This window comes from Silene latifolia, chromosome 2 (genome assembly GCF_048544455.1).
Source record: "Silene latifolia isolate original U9 population chromosome 2, ASM4854445v1, whole genome shotgun sequence".
NCBI lineage: Eukaryota > Viridiplantae > Streptophyta > Magnoliopsida > Caryophyllales > Caryophyllaceae > Silene > Silene latifolia.
In genome coordinates, this window is record NC_133527.1 from 3,982,414 (window position 1) to 4,004,404 (window position 21,991).

Here is a 21,991-nt window from a genome sequence, read left to right on the forward strand (position 1 = left end):
CATCTGATGTCCATTACACATCCATGTGGAGGGGGGATACGATACGGTACGGCCTAAGCAGAACCAAGCCGAGGTAGAAGAAGCCGGGGCAGAAAATTTGTTCTTGCGCAGAATACGCTCAACACTCATCGAAGGTCCATACCACGGCATAGACTACGCTGGGGGCAAATTGATGGGGCATATTCTGCACCCGCTGACCGAGTCAACATATTGAGCAAGGTCAAAGATATCCACAAAGAAGTCAACGACTTAGACAGCCTAACCGACGCAGCCTGTCGGCCTGTCTCTTGTGCCTCGGCTGGGACAACTAGCCAGTCGGGGCACATATCCGCGTACTCATATCCAAGACCCCTCGGCATGGAGTCAACAGGGCCCGCCGGCCTGCCATGGGTCCCTCGGCCGAGGGTAGATCAGTCTTTCCACCTGCTAGCCACTTGGCCACTTGGCCACTACGTGACAAAAGATGAAAGTCTATAAATACTCCTCAACTCTCATTGAGGAAAGGATCCGAAATATAACCTAAACACCTCATAATCTGGTAATATCTTCCTTATCTCTCTACAACATATACTTCGCCAAGTAACACACAACTTAATCCTTTTAAGTTTACTGACTTGAGCGTCGGAGTGAGTACGCTCGGTGCAAAGCCGAGCCCTCAGTTTGTTCATTGTTTCAGGAGACCGAAAGGAGGATTCAATCAAAGAGATCATTCTACAAGCCACGAGTGGTAACAAATAACTGCTTCGGAATTACACCCGGAACAGTTTGGTTTAAAATATAAAGGAATCACAAAAAAAATTAAAACTCAAAAACAAGAACTACCAACGCTCATCCACCACCACCAACAACAACCAAACCAACGACCACCAACAGGGCCCACATCGGCAAATATGAGGTCGTCGGCAGCCGGCGAGTTGTACCTGACACCGACAATGTAACACCTCGGCCCAAGCCCTGAATCGGGAGCGATCACTCATGGTAGCCCGTCAGGTCGTGTACATGGCCCACAGATCAACATGGGTCTTTTCTAGCGCATTTTGTCTTCACTCATGCGCATCCCGGAAACCTTCCGAGGAGGTCACCCATCCTAAAATTACTCCTAGTCAAGCACACTTTACTATGAAGTTCTTTTGCATGGATAGCCAAAAAAGAAAGTGCACTTTGTTAATATGAGTAATACTTTGAATTCATTTAAGCACTAGTCAGATTTTACGCCTATCAATGGACTTATTCAAGGGAGTACCCCACCCGAATGATATATTCGGTTCAGTGGATTATTACAGGTGAAGGGGCGGGGAGTGGCGTCAACAGTGGTGGTAGTATTGGGTGGTATTGATGGTTGTTGTGGCGTATGCGGTGATGGCCATGGTGGTAGTTATGTGAGGTAAGATGAGGTAGGGAAAGGGAGTCTCATACCTTAGATAAGGTGGGGGCGTGAGGGTATGGGGTTATAGAGGTTGTGGCCTGTAGGGGTATGGAGGGGAATAAATGGGTGAAAGAAAATGGGCAAAATTCATGAAACAAACACCATCAAAAGGAATGAGCTAGGGATTTTGATTCCCTTTCTCTTTCCGAAATACCCCTAATCAAATGCCCCCTGAGTATTATTATTGAGTAAACAAGTCATTATGTCACTACATTTTGTTTTGTTCATATCTTTATTTACATATTATTAAAAATTATATACGGAGTATAAAACTTTGATATTCTTAAAGTACTCATTAAGATTATTCAAAAAATATGTTATATGACTATATTTTATGTTATATGTTAAAAATTATATTAGAAATTCTCTTCTTTTATGAATAGTGCCAAAAATTAATGTAAAGAAATGGGTGAGACGGAGGCAGTGGCAGTTATGACGGGGTTGCAGGGGATTCACCCGGACTCTCTTTGTCAAAAATAAATACAAATTTGATTGATAAAGGAGCCTATAAATTATGTTGGTTTAGTGGTTTGTGACATGTTTTCTCACCTTAATGGTCATGGCCTCATGGGTTCAATCCTCCAATTGAGCAAAATTTTTTAATGTTCTTGCACTATACATTTTGCTCAATTAAATAAGATTTTTTAATGTATAACTTGATTTTTCGTTGTAAAAAAATTTACGCACCTCCATCTATCAAATCCTAGATCGCCCCTGGACGGAGGGGTAATTATTTGTAGGTTGTATAGCTGTATAATCCACTTTTCAACGAGAATCGATCAACACACCAACCAAAGTAGTAAGACTATTCCCATCAAGAAGGTTAAGTTAATGGTGTTCATATTTTCGATAAATATTTAATTGTGGTGGCTGTTTAGCGGAGCACGACTGGGGTTGATGGGGCGCCGAAGTTAAGTGTTAATAATAAATATTTATCTTCAAAGAAACCTCTCATAGCCTCCCTTACTTGTCCTCTCCACTTTTCTCCTTTGTGAGAGTAACGGAGTTATTATATGTATGTTGTCGGATTCTATTATATGTCGTATTGGGCCTAGGTTGTATAACCTAGGGCGTCGTATGTATTACTATAAATACCTTCATATGATTAATGAGAAAGGCAAGTCGTTCAATTATATCGTTCCATATTCTTGACATGGTATCAGGTTACAAAACAAAATTAAAATCATAAACCCTAAAATCGTAGCCGCCATGTCTGGCGATGCTCCTGATTCGTCCGTACCCACAAAAATTGAACCCTCTTCTCCTTACTTTGTCGGTCAGAACGACAAACCTGGAGACCGTATCACCGATGTCCGTCTGACTCTAAATAACTTTGATGATTGGTCGTACTCCGTTCGTACTGCACTCAAAGCACGGCGCAAGTTTGGCTTTCTCAACGGCACTATAAACGAACCTCAACCTCCCTGTACTCCGGAGGATTGGGACACTGTTCAGGCGCTGCTTGTGTCATGGCTCATGAATACTATTGACCCCGAGGTAAAATCTCTCCTACCTAATTACGAGAATCCAAAATTGTTATGGGATGACATTAACGATCGATTTAGTATTGTTGATGGTCCCCGTATCCAGCAAATTAAGTCCGGTCTTCATGAATGTAGACAAACTGAGTCGATGCCGGTTGCTACGTATTATGGTAAACTTTGTCAATTGTGGGATGAATTGGATACATTCGAACCCATAATCACCTGCACGTGTCGTAAGTGCGACTGTAACATTGGTAAACAATATGCTGAACGGCGTGATTCTGATCGTCTACACCAATTCCTCCTCGGCCTCCTTACCTCACGATATGGGTATTTGAGGTCTGTTCTGTTATCTCAAACTCCCCTGCCTACTCATCAACGAGCCTTCCATTTAATTTCTCAAGAAGAGCGGGTGCGGGTTAATGACCGGTCTGTTGAAAACACCACAGCTGTCTCCAATTTTGCCGTTCGTAATGTTGAGCCTCGTCCTCTACTGCCTCGTCCCTCCTCCGAACTTACTCGAACTGAGCGTCAACAACTCCTTTGCGATAACTGTAATCGTAAGGGTCATGATCGTAGCATGTGTTTTGATTTAATGGAAGAACTTCCTGATTGGTGGTATGATCTGAAAGGTATTAAAAAGCCGTATAGAGGAGCTTCGGGAAAAGGGGGTGGCAGCAATCGTGGAGGCTCTGGCCGTGGTGGAGGGCGCACTGGTGCAGGCCGTGGTGCTGGTCGTGGGGATGGTGCTCAGGCCGAGCACAAGCAGGAGTCACCTAGCATGGTTCATGCTGCTGCCGTTGATGGAAAAGCGAAAGAGGACGTGATCGTGTATGGTACGCCGAGTCATACTTTTGCTGGTAAGTGGATTATTGATACGGGGTGCTCGCACTACGTTACGGGTAATTATTCTTGTCTTCTCAACCCTCATCAGTTTGACAGTCGTGCTGTGGGACTCCCGGATGGCACACAAATAAACGCCTCTCAAGTGGGACGTGTTGTCCTTACTCCGCTTATTGTTCTTGATTCCGTTCTTTATGTCCCTAATTTACGATGTAATTTGATCTCCGTGTCACAATTAAGTGACAGCCTTGCTTGTGAGCTTATTATTAATGCACAAAATTGTATTATACAGGACCGTCATACGAGAGCGGCGATTGGCAAGGGTGACCGATTGGATGGACTATACTACCTGCGTCAAGAACCGGAGATTGTTACAAGAAATGTTTCTGTTGGCTCACTTGTGGATTTATGGCATTATCGATTGGGACATCCGTCCTCTAAAGTAGTTCATTTACTTCCGTTTGTTCGTACTAGCAAAGACACTTTGACAAAACCGTGTGAAGTTTGTCATCGTGCAAAACATGTGCGTATTAGTTTTCCCATAAGTAATAATAAAAGCAGCTGTTTGTTTGAACTTGTTCACTGTGACTTATGGGGACCGTATGATCCTCCATCCTCGTGTGGGGCGCGTTATTTTCTTACAATTGTTGACGATTTCTCGCGTGCTGTTTGGATTTATTTGTTACATAATAAAACGGAAGTATATGCAAAATTTATGCAATTTGTGGCTATGATTTCTCGTCAGTTCTCCGGTGTAATTAAAGTTGTCCGGAGTGACAATGGTACTGAATTTAACTGCCTTCAGTCGTACTTTAAGGAGCAAGGAATATTGTTTCATTCGTCTTGTGTTGGTACACCTCAGCAGAATGGGCGGGTTGAGCGCAAACACCAACATATATTAAATGTGGCGCGCGCATTACGATTCCATGCTGGACTGCCCATCGAGTTTTGGGGTGAGTGTGCCCTTGCTTCTGCCCATCTTATTAATCGTACTCCGTCTGTTTTACTTGGTGGTATAACTCCGTATGAGGTATTATTTAATTCACCTCCTCCGTTTGACCGTCTTAAAGTGTTTGGCTCGCTGTGCTTCGCCCATAATCAGAAGGCAAAGTCCGACAAATTTTCTAGTCGGAGTCGTAAATGTGTCTTTCTGGGTTACCCGTCTGGTAAGAAGGGATGGTACCTGTATGATCTGGATACTCGTGATTTCTTTGTGTCCCGAGATGTCACGTTTTATGAGGATTGTTTTCCGTACCGTGATGGGCTCCGTTCAGCAGTGCACGATCAGCCCACTTCCCACGGTGATGACGGGTTTATTATTGATTGGGCTGATGATGACTCTCGTGAGCCTGTGACTGATGCTCCTGGTGATGAGCAGCCCACGGTCACCACGGGTCCAGCCGAGGAGGCTTCTAGCAACACTCCGGGTCCCGGTCTTGGCCCTGACCAGGCCGTGAGCACTGATCAAGCCGTGACTGAGCCAGCTCTTGGTCGTGGTCATCGCGTAAAAATTCCGAATTCTAATCTACGTGATTTCGTTGTCGAAAAGACTTTGCATGGTAGTAGTCCATCCTCCTCCAATCGCGTCACTGTGTCACCGCCTCTCTCAGGTATGCCGTATCCTCTTCTTCATTATGTAAATAATGTTAAATTTTCTGTTGCCCATCGTACTTACATGACAGCTGTGGCGAGTCACATTGAGCCACGGTCGTTCAAAGAGGCCGTCAAAGATGACGGGTGGAGGAAAGCCATGGAATTGGAAATGCGTGCGTTAATTGATAACGGGACCTGGACCTTGGAACAGTTGCCCCCAGGAAAGAAAGCTCTTGGTAGCAAGTGGTTGTATAAAATTAAATACAAGTCTGATGCAACGATTGAACGTTTGAAAGCCCGCTTGGTTGTATTCGGTAACCATCAGACGGAAGGTGTTGATTATGCAGAGACCTTCGCTCCTGTAGCAAAGATGAGTACGGTGCGCACATTTCTTGCCGTTGCTGCGGCTCGAAATTGGGTCCTACATCAGATGGACGTTCATAATGCGTTCCTTCATGGTGACTTGGATGAGGAAGTCTATATGCGATTGCCTCCTGGTTTTCACTCTCCTACTCCAGGCTTGGTGTGTCGGTTACGTAAGTCGTTGTATGGCCTTAAGCAGGCACCTCGCTGTTGGTTTGCAAAATTGGGAACTGCGTTGAAAGGGTATGGTTTCAAGCAAAGTTATGCTGATTACTCGTTGTTCACTTTGGTCCAGGACGAGGTACAACTTCATGTACTGATTTATGTTGATGATTTAATTGTTTCGGGCAATAATGTGGATGCTGTCTCACGGTTCAAAACATACCTTCATGAGTGCTTTCACATGAAGGACTTGGGTGCCTTAAAGTATTTTCTTGGCATCGAAGTTGCCCGTAACAACGAGGGAATATTTTTGTGTCAACGTAAGTACGCCTTGGATGTCATCTCCGAGGTTGGTTATCTCGGCAGCAAGCCTGCTCCCACTCCCATTGAGCAGAATCATACATTGGGTCACTCGACCAGTTCGGTGCTGGCTGACCCAGAGCCGTATCGTCGCTTGGTGGGACGGTTAGTTTATCTTTCCGTTACTCGTCCTGATCTTACATATGCTGTTCATATTCTATCTCAATACATGCACGCGCCTCAAACGGCTCATTGGGACGCGGCACTTCGGACTGTACGGTACTTGAAGGGTACCCCTGGGCAAGGAATTCTTTTACGGAGTGATGCCAATTTGACACTGTGTGGTTGGTGTGACTCCGATTGGGGCACGTGCTCTATGACTCGTCGTTCGTTATCTGGGTGGATTGTTTTCTTAGGGGCTTCTATTATCTCATGGAAAACAAAGAAACAGGCCACAGTATCGCTTTCCTCAGCTGAGGCCGAATACCGGTCGTTGGCCGCTATTACTTGTGAAATAAAGTGGCTAACTAGTTTGCTCCTGGACTTGGGTATTCCACATTCCGCTGCCGTACCTATATCTTGTGACAGTCAGTCTGCGTTGCACATTGCTCGTAATCCTGTTTTTCACGAAAGGACAAAGCACATCGATATTGCCTGTCACTTTGTCCGTGATGCTATTAAAGATGGCCTTATAGCCCCGTCGTATGTATCTACCAAGCTCCAGCTCGCGGATGCCCTCACGAAGGCTTTAGGTGTTGCTCAATTTACATCCTTAGTGTCCAAGTTGGGCATTTACAATCCGTATGCTCCAACTTGAGGGGGGGTAACGGAGTTATTATATGTATGTTGTCGGATTCTATTATATGTCGTATTGGGCCTAGGTTGTATAACCTAGGGCGTCGTATGTATTACTATAAATACCTTCATATGATTAATGAGAAAGGCAAGTCGTTCAATTATATCGTTCCATATTCTTGACAGAGAGGTTTATTCAAAATGACAGTACTCCCTCAATTCAACTCCACTTTACATGTTTGCTTTATCACGTTTGTCAACGCGATTTTTATGCGGTAAATATCTTTAGCTACGTATTTGTAAAAATTATAAAAGTTAGATATTTTTAATCTACTCTTAAAGACGAATCAAATAAGATCCCACATGAATATATTTTAATTTATATATCGAGAGAAAATTAAAGTTAAATGTCTGCTTATGAATAGTGTGCGAAAGAGAAAGTTGCAAAGTGGAGTTGAATGGAGGGAGTATATATAAGGCCTAATTGGTTGACTACTGAATCCTGGGACTGAAAAGCAAAAGCAACTAGATCGGCATCTGAAATCTCAAAGAGCATCCTCAAAGTCACAAACCAGCCATTCTTTCGGGTAATCTCTGTCTTGACCTTTTTCCATTTCATCTGGCTTTCGATTGCTGTTTAAAAAGTGTGGTTGTTATCTTCAATTTTGACAAAAACTCATGTAAAATCGTTTTATCTAGATAAAGTGAAGACAGACTTATTTAAGGTTAAAAGTATGATAACTTTGATCCTAAAAATACAGATTAGAAGAAGAATATATGTATGAAGTTAGTATACTTTACTGTCTACTCCACAAATAGTTGAATCTATGTCTCTCCGTGCAATCGAGCAAATATCACTATTGACAATCTCAACCAATAATCCTTGTCGATTCTCCCCTTAGAGCTTGTAGCATTTGATCTGAAACTCACCTTTGACCCAAGGGTAGATCCAGGGTAAGCTTTATGGGCTACAACCTTATATGATCGTTTTCACTGTTGCTCTCTTAGTTTCTGTTCTAGGGGGTGAATAGGATAGCTCATAATCTTGCTCAGAAAGCTCTTATGTAAGCTATGCTATTCTTTGCTATCAAAAAAAATAAAAAAGGGTAGTAAGAGGTAGAGTTGGCATAAAGGGCCGCGGGCCGGTGGGCGGCACGGCCCATAGCACGGCACGACACGACACGACGAGAAAATCGAGGAAGCACGGGCACGGCACGAATGGGCTTTGGACGGGCTCCGGCGCGATTTTCATCAAAAATCCGTGCCTAGGCACGGCACGGCCCAGGCACGGTGGAGCTCGGCACGCACCAGGCACGACGGGCTTGGCACGGCCCGGCACGAAGAACGACCCGTTTATTATTATTTATTAAATAAAAAGTACAGTAACATTTAACAAAATATATATTTAAGCCATTAATCATCATTTATTAAACTAAAAGTACACTAATATTTAATAAAATATATATTTAAACCATTAATCATCATTTATTAAACAAAAAGTACTAAAAATATATCAATTATACAACGTTTTTTTTAAATAAAAAAAATATTAAAGCACATGGGCCGGCCCACGGACAAAGCACGAAAAGCCCATGGGCTAGGCACGGCCCGAGCACGAAAATGGCCGTGCCTTGAGCGGGCCGCGGCGTAGGTTTGGATCAATGGGCCTGGCACGGCACGGCCCGATGAGCCCAATATCCGTGCCTGGGCCGGGCCAATTTTTGGGGAAGGCACGATCGCGTGCCGGCCCAGCACGGCCCATTGCCTACTCTAGTAAGAGGTTAAATTGTAAAACTAGAAATGGTTTGAGTTCAAACCTTTATGCTACTTTTTTTTGGTTACTCCATCGGTTTCGATCATTTGTTTACTTTTGTATTTGGTATAATGACCAAGGAAAAAAAATATGGTCAATTAGTAGATGATAAGCAACCAAATTAAGGGTGTAAGATAAAATTACTCATCGAATACATTTCCAAAATAAAAAGATAAATAACTGATTGAAACAACCAAAATAAAATAAATAAATTATAAATAAATGAGCGAGATGGAGGAAGTATTTTTTAAGCTAGCCTCTAATTTTGCCAGTGAGGATATTCTGTCCCACTTTTGTGTCCCATTATGTATGTCACAGCACTTATATTTCGACACATCACTTGTGATAAAATAAAATATTACAATATATACTAATTTGTTGAGGTGTTAGAAGCTAAGTAGTGTGTGTCACAATGAGACACTAAATAGGATTGAGGATACTCACTGCTAATTTTGCACACAAATCAATGCTAAAAGCTAGCATCTAATTCGTTCTTTGATATCAATTTTTTTTCAGTAAGCATTTAATTAGTGAACATATCTATTTATTAGAGGTGAACATCGTTAACATCTAGCTTGATTGTTATTTGATTATGTGAATTCTTTGACTTATAAATCGACATGAAGTTAATTTTTTTTTTTTTTTTTTTTTTTTTTTGACAAGATAATTTTTTGACTCATAAATAGACATAAGCCCATAAGGTTAGTAAAAAATTAAATTTTCAAGCCGACTTTTTAGAAATTCTTTTTTTTAATGAATCTTGAACTACATGCATTTAATTCTGAATCGGGCATATAATTTAACCTTCTCTTTCCTCAGTGACTCTTTACTCTTAAGTCTTATCTAAAAATCAAGCATCACCGACATATGATGAGTACCCATATTTTCATCAAAAATAAAACCTTACTCCATACATTTGTGTCTGCCGTATATAGTTTTCCTCCAAATATTTCTTTACTAAAAAGAAGTCAATCCGGCCAAAAAAATATAATGACATATTCTTCTCATTAATTGGTAATTTATTTTTAGCTACACAATGAAGAACCTTTACAATCTGAACATAATACGAGTAACTCTCCCTTAAGATGAACAATTTTTGTCTGAAACAATACGACGGAATTTTGAGACTACTTAGCTGTAAAGTGTAAACACTAGCTGGACCATTATGGTCACATTTGACCATAAAATGGTCTCAAAACCCCATCTTATTGTTTCAGACAAAAATGACCCGTATGAAACAAGAATTTGCGTAACCTGAGTTGAATATGGCCATCCTACTGCACTAGAAACACGAAATTCCTACCATCTAGTGTGCCCGTGTTCAAAATTGTGTCCAACATGACACTACTATAATAACTATATATAAATTTTATTAAATTTAAAAACTTGTCCCACGTTCTACTAGGATGTCGTGTCGCGTATTCGTTTCTGTTTCCGTTTCCTTGTCCGTATCCATTTTGGTGCTACTTGCATTGTAATGCTGCTTACATCCAAACATGCAACCATGCGGTTATATTGCTTTAAAATTGAATGTTGAGTTGCAGAATGTAAAACATATCTCATACAAAGACTGGTCTGAATATTAATATTGATTTAGTTGATTAATATTGATTTATACAATTGATGTCGAATCCTGTTGATTAATATTGATTTAGTTGATTATGCAGAAGCGAAATTCAGTTTCTGCAATGGATGCCGCGTTTCAGTCTGGCTTTGCATCCGCCTTACTTGATGTGTTGTTCAATCGAATGACAGATTTCATTGCTGTTGAACTCAATAAGATGACAGGCTCTGATGCAGCCTTAGGGAAACTCCAAACTACAATCCTGCATGCTCAAAAACTTCTCAATCAAGTAGATACCTTTGAATTGCAGGGTAACATGAAAAAAGTTTTCCAAGAGAGGGTGGACAGTCTCACAGAACTTTGCTATAAAACAGAAGATATAATAGACGACATATCGATTCTTATTGATGCACATCACAACAATTTAGAGTTTTGTAACAAACCTGTGCTAAAGGCCATCTTGCCTTCTTTCAGAAACTGGTCAAAGCCACGTATAATTTGCAAGCTGCAAAATAAGCTAGATGATATACTGAAGGAACTGGAGGCTCTTGCGGAACTAACCAACCAACCAGGATCTAGAATTGGGCAGTCTACTAGCACTGGTCATCTGAAACCAAACTCGGAAACTCTCTGTTTGAGAAACAATGATGTGGAGGCAATTGTGCAGGAGTTGATTTCCGACACTTCTAAATCTCATGGTGTTTCCATAGTAGGTATTGATGGCCTTGGGAAGACGGTGATTGCTCAAACAATCCAAAATGAGGCAAAAATCGCTGCACATTTTTCTCGTAGATTATGGATTGATCTGATTGGCTGCTTCAATGTAGAACATATAATCAACCAGTTGGATGAACTTCACTCTAATGAGTCATACAGCGAGGCTCCTTGTCAAGGTCAGAAGAGTATATTAATCATTTTCGACAATTTTCTGGAGGTGAAACTTGTTGATTGGAACTCGTTTTGGTCTCACCTCGGAACTAGAGGGATTAGTGGAGTAAGATACATTAATGTTAAATTGTTGATCACAACTTTTAACGCGAGAGTTGCAAAGAACACTCGCACAAGTTTACACTATCTCAACCCACTTTCTGAGGAGAAGTGTAAAGAACTGATCATTGCAACGGCACGGTCTCACAACCCGAATTTAACTGATACGCATTTTCAACATGCTGTTTTGCTAGCTAACAGATCGGGAGGCTTGCCTTCAGTTGCTAGCATCTTGGGGGTATTCTTAGCACAAGACGATGAAGATGAAGTGCGCAATATATTGAACGAGGACCTTTGGGACTCGGTTCTGTTTTGGGATGAAATTTTCCCATCATTGAAGCCGTGCTATGCAAGAATTCAGTTACAATTGAAGCAATGTCTTGCATACTTTTCACTATTTCCACTCAATTATGCCTTTACCATTGATGATTTAGTGCAACTATGGGTAGGAGAAGGATTTCTCCAAGTCCAAGAACCCCGTAGGATTTCTCCAAGAACCCCCATGTACACTAACGCTGTTCAAACTGCAAAAGACCACTTCACTGATCTGCTAGGGATGTCAATCGTTCGACCTACGGATCATCTGACACCACCAGATGGAATGTTAAAATATGAGTTGAATCCATTTGGTCTCAAGTTTGCTCAATTAGCTGCTTCAAGAACATGTCTGCAACTCGCCCAAGGTATGCAAGCGTATAATATCAACATACGCCATTTGTCTTACAAAGATATTGACTTACCTTTGTGGATTAAGCTGGAGAAGCTCCGAGGCCTCAGAACTTTTATGTCAGTGTTTAAAAGCAACATTGGCAAAATTCCACCATCTGCTTTTAAGGCTCTCACTCGTCTTCGAGTTTTGTCATTAACGCAAACCGATGTCAGTAAGCTCCCTGATTCCATTAAGTGCTTGAAGCGCCTACGCTATCTTGATATTTCTCACACACGCATAAAATCATTACCCGAATCACTTTCTGAACTTCACACTTTGCAATTTCTTAAGCTTGTCAAGGACAAAGGAAACCTTGAATATTTGCCCAAAGCTTTCCACAAGTTGACCAACATGTTATACATTGATTGGGGAATATCAGACATTAAGTGTATGGGCTTACCATCCAACATCGGACACCTTTCTAGCCTTCAAACTCTCCCGCTATTTCCCGTGGGGGATGAGGTTGGACATTTCATTACAGAGTTGAATAGTATGGACCATCTTCAAGGGTCTATACGCATAAGCAACTTAGATAAAGTTCAGGATTGGGCTAGGGCCAAGAGAGCCCGGTTATGTGACAAATCAGACCTCCAAGGAATAGAACTAGAATGGATGACATCGGCAAATAAAAATATTGCCAATGATGTTTTGGCATGTCTACAACCTCATCAAAACTTGAGACGCTTGAAGATCACAAATTATCATGGTGACAAGTTTCCTGATTGGATGATTCTTTCGCTACCAAAGCTCGAGGAGATGCACTTGCACAATTGTCCGTTAATAAAAGGCTTGCCAAAACTTGGATTTCTCCCTAACCTTAAAGTTCTTGTCCTTGAAGAAACTGAAGCTATACAAAATGTAGATCACAATTTCTTGGGTCAAGGGGATTTCCCGAAATTGGAGTCATTTGTGTTTAAGCACATGGACCACCTCGAACAAGTTCAAGAATGGTCCGTAGGAGTGAATTCGAATGCAATGCCTTGCTTGCGTGCTCTTAAGTTCATTAATTGTCCAAGCTTGGTCAATGTGTCGTCTCTTAACCATCTCACTGCATTAGTAGAGCTGCAAATCGAATCTTGTGGAGCCTTGAGGTCACTTCCGGACACCCCAATCTCACTCAAATCACTCACAATCAGAGACAGTGATTTATTGAGCAGCCGCTGTACAGAAGGAGGTGAGTACTGGCCGAACGTCGATCGTATTACAAAACTGGAGATTGACTATGAGGAGATAAAAACATCTGGTTCAAATAGTTTACCCATGCCTATTGATCAACCAGAAACAATCTCTTCTGACCAACAAAATGCTTGGAGGGTAAGCTTTATTACATCTTTGCTACATCATTTTCACTTGTACTCCATACTAAAATCCACAAATAATGTGAACTAACCAACCTATTTATACCAACTTGTAAAACCAATTGCAAAAGAGGGAGTAACGAGTAATGAGTAATGACACGAAAAGCATTCATGAAGTTTAGGCCAAAGTTTTTGAGAATGACATAAGAGTTTTGGAGCAAATATATTCTTGTATCAAGTGTTTTAGTAAAACCACTAGAGATTCTCAATCTAACCTTTTTATTTCATTTTGCAGGGCTATCAAATTTTCAAGGATGGCACTAGTGATATCGTGAGATGGCTTGGTTCAAAGTTCTAAGCCTCTAAGGTCTGTGTCCCTTGGCATATTGAGTTTCACGAATCTGTTACGCCATTCACTATATTATATGAGACGGTTTTGCATGTAAAACAGTAAAACCAATCCATTCACCTTATAGTTAAACTAGTGTAGATCCCGTGCATTTATGCACGGTTTTTAAGACAATAAACGTATACAACCGCTAACTATTATAGTTTGACAACATGCTTAAGATGTAAAAGAGAGAAAAGTTCATATATTTTCGCACCAAATAAGATTGACATAACTGCACCTAATTACGTAATTATTAAAAAAAAATAGGGTTATTTGATATGATTAATCCAACCTATGTTCCTCCTTCTCGTTTTAATCCCTCCTATGTTTTAACTCATATTAATCTGAACTATGCACACATGTTTCTCATTTTGCAATTTTGGAAAGGCAACTTTGATCATCGTTACCCCTTTTCCCTTTTTAAATTTTCACTCATTTTCCTTATATTTTCAGTGTCTCTCTCTATTGTTCTTTCTCCTAACTTTACCATCTGGGCAAACCCAAATTAAAGAGCAGACTTGTGATGCTCAATTAAAGAGCAAGCCCAATTAAAAGCTATAGAAACACAATTAATTTACAAGGCAAACACAAATCAATTGTGTCGTTGTCTCCTTAGTCTTATATTTCTGGGTTTGCTCTTGTAAATGGCTATTTCAAGAGATATAAGAAGCCAATCAAGGCTGTCGGTGCAAGCAAAGAGCCTGGAAAAGGGGATAGCAGTGGAGGGAAGCTCGATCTTGTTGTCGCCGTAATCTTCCATCTCCTCATCAGTGTCAATAGGCAAACCGGTAAAGGTGCCGTCGGGGTTCATGTCCGTGTACGGAGAAGGTGACTCTGGCGGCTCAGACATCTGCGTCAGCGGTTGTATGTGGGGGTGGTGACCAGACTGACCACCCGAACAACCCCCGAGATATCATCATTTTTTACACAATATTTTTTTTTTGGACAAATGAAGGAATAGATGCTGAATTTGGGGGTCAATTAAGGAGAGATAAGAGCGACTTTTGAGTTGAGTGTTGTATAAACGGAGTTCTTGATTTCTGAGGCAAACAGGGAGGGAGTTGTATATTAATTTAAATCCAAATCGGCCAATGTTGGGTGTTGTACACTTGTACAGACTGAGTTGTTGATTTTGTAGCAAGAAGAACGAAGAAAATAGTGAACGAGGAAGATGAAGTCCTTAAATAAATACAATTAGTCTTGCTGAAGACGGGTCGGAGCAAGTGACAAAACGGATAGGGGGATAAGGTGGGGGCACCCCATGTGCTTCCCTCTCTCCTCTATTTGGGTCATTTGTGAGGGAAAATGGTATCCGTAACTCCAAAGTGACGGATACGTGCCGTCACAAATGAGATTTTGTGAAATAAATAAGGGCCCCCAATAAATAAAGAAGGTAACCTACTAAAAAATAACTTTTACCTGTTAGAACAGGTAAACAATAAGGCTGGTCTATTATGAGTAAAATGAGTGCATAGTTCGGATTAATACGAGTTAAATTATAGGATGGATTAAAATGAGAAGGTGGGGTATATGTTGGATTATTCCTATCAAATAACCCAAAAAAATATTATTATACTATTACGGTCACCAAAAAAATATTAATTAATAACTTAATTATACAATAAAATTAGAGAATTTGTAGAGGAGATAATCAACTTTGCAGTACCTTTGTTTCAAAAGACATGAATGTAGAATTAGGAAAAAGTTTGTGCAAAATAATTCAGTCATATCATACATATTATTATTGCAGTTCTATCAATGTAACAAAATCAAAGTATCTCATTAATAAGATTGAAAATTAACGAGAATAATCCATACTATGAGTGTCCTTCTTATATTACTCCACACTATGCATTAACTCTCTTTAATCCAAACTATCCTACATCCTTCCCATATTGCACCTAACTGACCGGCTACCTGAAGAACAGGTAGCCCCTATGTGTAACATTCAAATCAGACGGTTTAGATTCATCTTCTTCTACACTAACACACTCTTTCTTCCTTTTATATTCTCTTCAAAATTCAATTTTTTTCCTTTTCTTTTTCTTCCAATAGCATCGAAATTCAATATTTACTATGAATGATGGGATCAAAATTCATCAGCAAACACCATTACTTTCACCATTCAATCTGCACCATGGCTACTGTATAAGTTCAGTTTCGATGCGGTGCCGAAACTGAATTCGCCCTCTGCTCTTCTCTTCAATCGATCCACCTGCTTAATCTCACCACCAAGCTCCATTTGGACCATCACCTGCTTCTCTATCCCGACTCAAACCACCAACCTACAAGGCTACAATTTAGAACATCCGGTCATCAATTCGACCACCAATGGCGAAACACGATTCACCACGAAGTTTCCTTGCTCTCGACGTCACTAACGACCACCACCACAGCCATGAGCCACCATTTGAAGATACTTCAGCGCTGCTCCACCACCAGAAGCACCACGGAGTATTATGAATGATGGTATCAAAATTCGATTTTGTTGGTGCCCTTTTCATGAAAATTTGATTCTTTTTTTTTCATTAGTACCTAATGAATTAATTGAAATTGTTGATGATTATAATATTCATGTTTGCAGTGTAATTTGATTTTTTGGGTTTTTATTAATTGCTGTTTGAATTGAAAATGATGGGAATTTGCCAAGCGTCAATTTGGGGAGTTGTAGAGTAAGATGTTCAGCATACTTTACAATGGTAGGTATTTGTTGCGTGGTTTCGATGGCGATATTTTGGTAGTTGCATCCATGGAAATCGACTGTCTTCTGAGAAATACTTGTTGGCGGGAGAACTAGTAATGAGATGAAGATGATTATTTGGGGAAAAAAATTAAGAAGTACCAGTAATGGAGAAAAAATAGGAAGAAAGAGAGAGAAAGAAACTGTTAGAAGAAGAAGAAGGCTGATTCTTAATAAAAAAAATGCCCATTACCGGAATTAGAAGGTAAAAAATCGGACGAGTGCAATCAGGGAAGGTGGTAGGATAGTTGGGATTAAAGTGAGTTAATGCATAGTTTGGATTAATATAAGAAGGGCACCCATAGTATGGATTATTCTCGTTAATTATTCCTATTATTTATGGTATGAAAATATATGACACAATATGAGAAAACCAATTATAGAGTATTTCATTTGACGGGAAAATAATTGAAACCTCTTAATCTTTTAGTTTTAAGGAGGATGACTAATACAGAAGGATTTGGGTTGGAATAGTCATTAATATCAATGGTTTCTGGTGTGATTTTGCCCATTTTTCTCACTGTCCGAAATCTGAATGGTGTCTTGTGCAATAATTCTGGCTAGATGTACGTCTACAAGGTAAAGAGTCGTATGAATAAATACGTAAGTTTCCTTTTGGACGACAGTAAGGAGACAGTCACAGATGATTATCATTGTAACATTGTTGATGGGTATTAGACAAGGGTCATGACTCTCAAAAAGTATTATTGGTTTCCAGTATATATTAGCAGATAATTCTAGTTCAGGAAAGGGACAGGGACATACACTTCAAGTCTTCAACGTGAGATCAACAAACTTATGCGTACCAAAAGTTTGAGAACTTACCATAATTCAAGGACATACAAAGCCTTTTTTTGACCTTAAGCCTTGATCGACGATCTTATAAAAATCAAGTAAACAAAATCTGCACAAAACAATGTGATTCAGTTCACCATCATCAAACACAATTCCGCCATTACTCATCAGTTAGAGCTCTTATTTATGATTAAGTCTCCTAAAAGATCGTCTCACATTACAATAATTGGTGAGCTCTTATTTATGATTAAGTCTCCAAAAAGATCGTCTCACATTATGATTAAGTCTCCTAAAAGATCGTCTCACATCACAATAATTGGTGAGCTCTTATTTATGATTAAGTCTCCTAAAAGATCTTTTCACATTACAATAATTGGTGACAAGTATATACTGCAAGTCTGTAACACTCTAGAAAAGAACAAAAAAGAAGAAAGTTAAAGATGGAACTAAAAATAACTAGCATTACGATAAAGCTATCATTAGGCTCTGTTTGGCAAAACTACCTGAAAAGGTAGCTGGCTGAAACCTGAAAAGCTAGCTGAAAACTGAAAAGCTAACTGAAACCTGAAAAGGTAACTGATAAGGTAGCTGAAAATTAGGAGTTGAACTGATTATATAAAAATGTGTTTGGCAAATTAGCTGAAAAGGTAGCTGATTTTGGTAAAATGACGTAAAAGGATATGAAAATTATTTAATATTATAGAATAAAGGGGTAAAAAATGAAAAATAAGTCATTTCAGGTACCTGATTTCTCGAATGCTACCTGAGGTAGCATTTCATTTCAGGTACCTTATTTGACCAAATAAGCTACTTGCCAAACACTTGCAAAAAAATCAGGTAGCTGAAATTTTGGTCAAATAAGCTACTTTGGTCAAATAAGCTACCTGAAGTGTCGTGTCAAACGGAGCCTTAGACCATCTCGTATAAGAATTAGTGCTAGCTGAATGTTTTCAAACGATAACCTAATTAAAAACTATGAAGTAATGAAAGTATATATCAAATTCGCCAAAAATAAAACAGTCAATTAATATACAGAGAAATTTAGGAAGAAAAGACCTTATAATTTGAGCTTGTTGAAGGAGAAAGATAGATTAACCATGATTGTTCGTAGCTGCTTTACACAGTTTAGTAGTTTACAATATACAACTTTGATTCTTAAATTATTGTGTTCCATTTTCAGGGTTTGAAAGGATTGAAAAACAATGGCTAGTGTTTTCTCATAGTTGGTGGAGTGTACTCAGATCCTAAGCATATGAAAGAGATTTATCACCCTTATAACATATAAGGAGTATGATACAAAATGCATTGCCGGTCACGGTGCCAATCGTGAAGTCGTAGTATCAGAATGTAGCTGAAGTACTGTTAAAAGCCGTGGACGATGTGTAATTTCAAAGTTGTATGTGGTTATATTAACTTCTTGAAATATGATTTTCGAGTTGATTTTTCAAGATAGTAGTTTATATAGTCTCTTTTTTCACCTCATTCTTAAGAAATACATGAAAAATTTGCCACACTCCCTTTAAATTAACTAATTGTGAAATACTCCCTTTTATATCATTTTTCATGGTAAATGCATTGCTCCCCATTCTCACTCTCCAGTGGGAAAAAGGCAAATTTTCGGTCCTTGACTCCGTCAACGATTCATCTACTAACTTGAAGAAATTACACCACACATTCTCACTTGAAGAAATTAACGACGCATTAAACGCTTCCCTTTCTCACTGTAATTTTTTTTTTCCAAAAAATAATGGAGCATAGTAGTTCAGTTATGGCGATACCGATAAAGTATAGTCGATACTTTGAAGTATATATTCTCATGGCCAAAATATCCCCATTTCGTATACGGCGTTGTGCCGTTGTATGATGGAAAAATACAAAGGCATTTCATACCACGAAAAGTATCTTAAAAGCCCAAATCTACAGGGGATAAGATGTGCCCACAAATCAGTAATGAAACCTAATCAAGAAAACTTGTTCCCTGGGTTCTTGAAAAATTAAGGTATAATTTCATCTTAAATGCGCTCTTTGAATTTAATAAATGTCATAAGAACTTAAACCAAACATGAAAGGAGAGGGCTGGAGGAAAAGGGGTTGACAAGCGATGCGCCAAAGATGTCGAAAAATGTAAGGCTAATTCTAAGAAACATAGCACTTTACGGACAACTATAGCTTTCATTTAGAGTTATACGAACGACTAACAAAGTAAATGTATGTTTTTTTTCGATTACACCCAAGGCATCCATTTTAATTTTTTCTCTTAACACTGTTCTTTCCACCTACCCGCCCTTCTCCCATAGCTCATATGGCCATGTTTACATTACTTATGATCCTACCGTTTACAATCTTCCTAATAGCTTTAACTCCTAAGTGATAAGGGGGTCGAAAATTAACCTTTTGCTGGAGTAGAGGGCTTCCCATGCTTTACAGCCATTTCTCACCGATGCTCTGCAGTAAGCTTCAGCAGATGCTCCTGTATATGACAAGAATAAGAATAAAGGTTCATCAAATTAGAGGACAAATATTACATATACATAAAATGCAAAAAAGGCGAAAATAAATCCTCACTGCTCTCCGTAAAATGAGTAGGTTTTTCTTAGTTGCCATGAGATACTTTGAAATAATTATGAATGCACGATAAACAAAAAAGACAACACATCTCTATAGTGACCTTTATTGCATTTGGATCTTGCTGTCCGGAAAAAATGTCCTTATCATCAGGCAGCGTGCTAGTTCCTCTGACCTCCCTGAAGCAAAATAACTAACAAATGTGATTGCGATTTATGGGTTTAGAATTGCAACTGTTGGTCTTACAAAAAATCCAAAAACAATATAGGCAAACCTTTGGCTTTGTATAACTTGTTGGGTGGCGCTTTCCTGGTCAATTTACACAACGAAAATAATCAATCACACCAAACCCTTAACAAACTCGAAAAAAGACAAAAAGCCAAATTCCAACGACGATTACTTGTTCACGCAATACAGCAGCCTGAACAACTGTCTCAATCTCATCATCTTGTTTACGGGCATAGCGCAAAGAAGCTTGAATGGTATTAGATTGTTCAGAGGATTCTACTCCAGATAAGTTCATGTCAGCTTTATATTCCTCTTGACTAATTTCCGAACCTGATGGAGTTGCCACATGACCACCATATGGTCCGACATGGAAGTTGCTTGTACCAGGAAACTGTTGTGCTTATTGACTGTGTGGAATAGGAGCGAGAACCCCATTACCATACTGATAATTATTTGGCATTTGACCAGGAAACTGAGAATACGGAGAAGCACCAGTAAATTGAGACTGTGGACCGAAATTTGGAGGGATGCCCTGGCCATGTGGAGGTGGAGTAACATAATGCAGAACAGAGAACTGATGACCAGGAAGTTGATAGAACGATTGGTCAAGCGGTCTCGGAAAATGGGCATAGGGCTGCAATGAAGCTACAGGTGCTGCCCCAACAGGCGGATAAGTTTGCGAGATTGCACCCCTGGGAGGAGGTGGAATTCCATAATGACTGTCCATAATTACAAATAACTATACTTCCTAATCCTTTCCCGAGCTAAAAAAAAAAAGACCATCTTACATTACGATAATTTGTAAAAGTCAAGTGGCCAAATCTGCAAAAGAAAAAAGTGTGATTCAGCTCAACATTATCAAGCTCAATTTTGCCATTACTCCACAATTAAAGCTCTGATTGACGATTAAATCTCCTGAGAAACCGTCTCACTTTACAATAATTTGTGACAAATAACATAATTAGCATGTGCGAGGTATTGCGATAAGCTAGAAGTATTACAAATTACAGCAGCTTATCATGAGACCGTCTCATACAATAATTGTCAACGATTATCGTAACCTAATCCTTTTTCGAGTTAAAACACACCTCTGCAGACGATCATAACAACCTAAATCTCGATTACATAACTTAACAGAAGGTCATAAATGTCAAGTGGACAACATTTGCACAAACAAAATGTGATTCAATTCAACATCATCAAGCTCAATTCCACCATTACTCATCAATTAGAGCTCTAATTGACGATTAAGTCTCGTACAAGAATTAGCGCTAACTAAATGTTATTCAAACGATAACCTAATTTCAAACTATGAAATAATCAAAGTATGAAATTGCCGAAAAATAAAACAATCAATTGATACAGAAAAAAATTTATGAAGAACAAACCTTGTAAATTTGAATTTTTGAACGAGAAAGCTCGATTAAACACGAATTCTTCGTAGCAGCTTAAGCAATTGACGATATACAACTTGGATTCTTAAATTATTGTGTTCGATTTTGGGAGGTTTTAATGATACTCGTATTTGTCTTGCAATTTAGGGAGGGTTTGAGAGTTGAGACAATGTACTTTTTTTTTATTATTATTTTTTATGAAGAGCATTTTTGGCTTTTTTTTTTTTTTTTTTTTTTTTTTTTGGTAACGAGGGAATAGAGTTGCCATTGGGCCGGCCCATCGCGCCTTCCCCAAAAAATGGTTCGGCCCAGGCACGGATATTGGGTTGGTCGTGCCGTGCCGCGCTTGGCCCACTCACCCAAACCCCGCCGCGGCCCGCTCCTAGCACGCCCATTTTGGTGCTCGGGTCGTGTCTGGCCCATGGGCTAATCGTGTCTGGTACGTGAACCGGCCCAATAGCCTTAGTATTTTTTTCTAAATACTTTTTGATTTATATAAATAATGAATATTAATGAATTAAATATACACTACATTAAATAT

The 21,991-nt window shown here is 39.5% G+C and overlaps 2 protein-coding genes across 4 annotated transcripts; one reads left to right on the top strand and one right to left on the bottom strand.

The window, feature by feature from the left end:
• Positions 1 to 10,276: 10,276 nt before the first annotated feature.
• LOC141642048 (uncharacterized) lies at positions 10,277 to 21,623 on the bottom strand. 3 transcript variants are annotated; one of them, XR_012543161.1, is made up of 8 exons: positions 21,445 to 21,623; positions 20,229 to 20,878; positions 20,075 to 20,137; positions 19,932 to 20,021; positions 19,655 to 19,733; positions 17,294 to 17,372; positions 10,787 to 13,199; positions 10,277 to 10,605 (listed from the first exon to the last, which is right to left on the bottom strand). XR_012543161.1 is itself a non-coding variant. In XM_074450712.1 (6 exons), exons 2-5 carry the CDS (start codon positions 20,349 to 20,351, stop codon positions 19,698 to 19,700), a joined length of 270 nt encoding a protein of 89 aa, XP_074306813.1. In that variant the 5' UTR covers positions 20,352 to 20,878; positions 21,445 to 21,623; the 3' UTR covers positions 17,290 to 17,372; positions 19,655 to 19,697. The 3 variants fall into 3 exon arrangements, 2 of the variants coding, with proteins under 2 accessions (XP_074306813.1, XP_074306814.1); XM_074450712.1 differs by lacking the exons at positions 10,277 to 10,605; positions 10,787 to 13,199 and having other exon boundaries at positions 17,290 to 17,372; positions 19,932 to 20,007; positions 20,103 to 20,137; XM_074450713.1 differs by lacking the exons at positions 10,277 to 10,605; positions 10,787 to 13,199; positions 17,294 to 17,372; positions 21,445 to 21,623 and having other exon boundaries at positions 19,600 to 19,733; positions 19,932 to 20,007; positions 20,103 to 20,137; positions 20,229 to 20,480.
• Positions 10,468 to 18,820, top strand: LOC141642046 (putative disease resistance protein RGA3). Its single transcript, XM_074450710.1, has 3 exons — positions 10,468 to 13,353; positions 13,633 to 13,704; positions 18,444 to 18,820. The coding sequence occupies exons 1-2, from the start codon at positions 10,468 to 10,470 to the stop codon at positions 13,693 to 13,695; spliced, it is 2,949 nt and encodes a 982-aa protein (XP_074306811.1). The 3' UTR covers positions 13,696 to 13,704; positions 18,444 to 18,820.
• Positions 21,624 to 21,991: the final 368 nt, after the last annotated feature.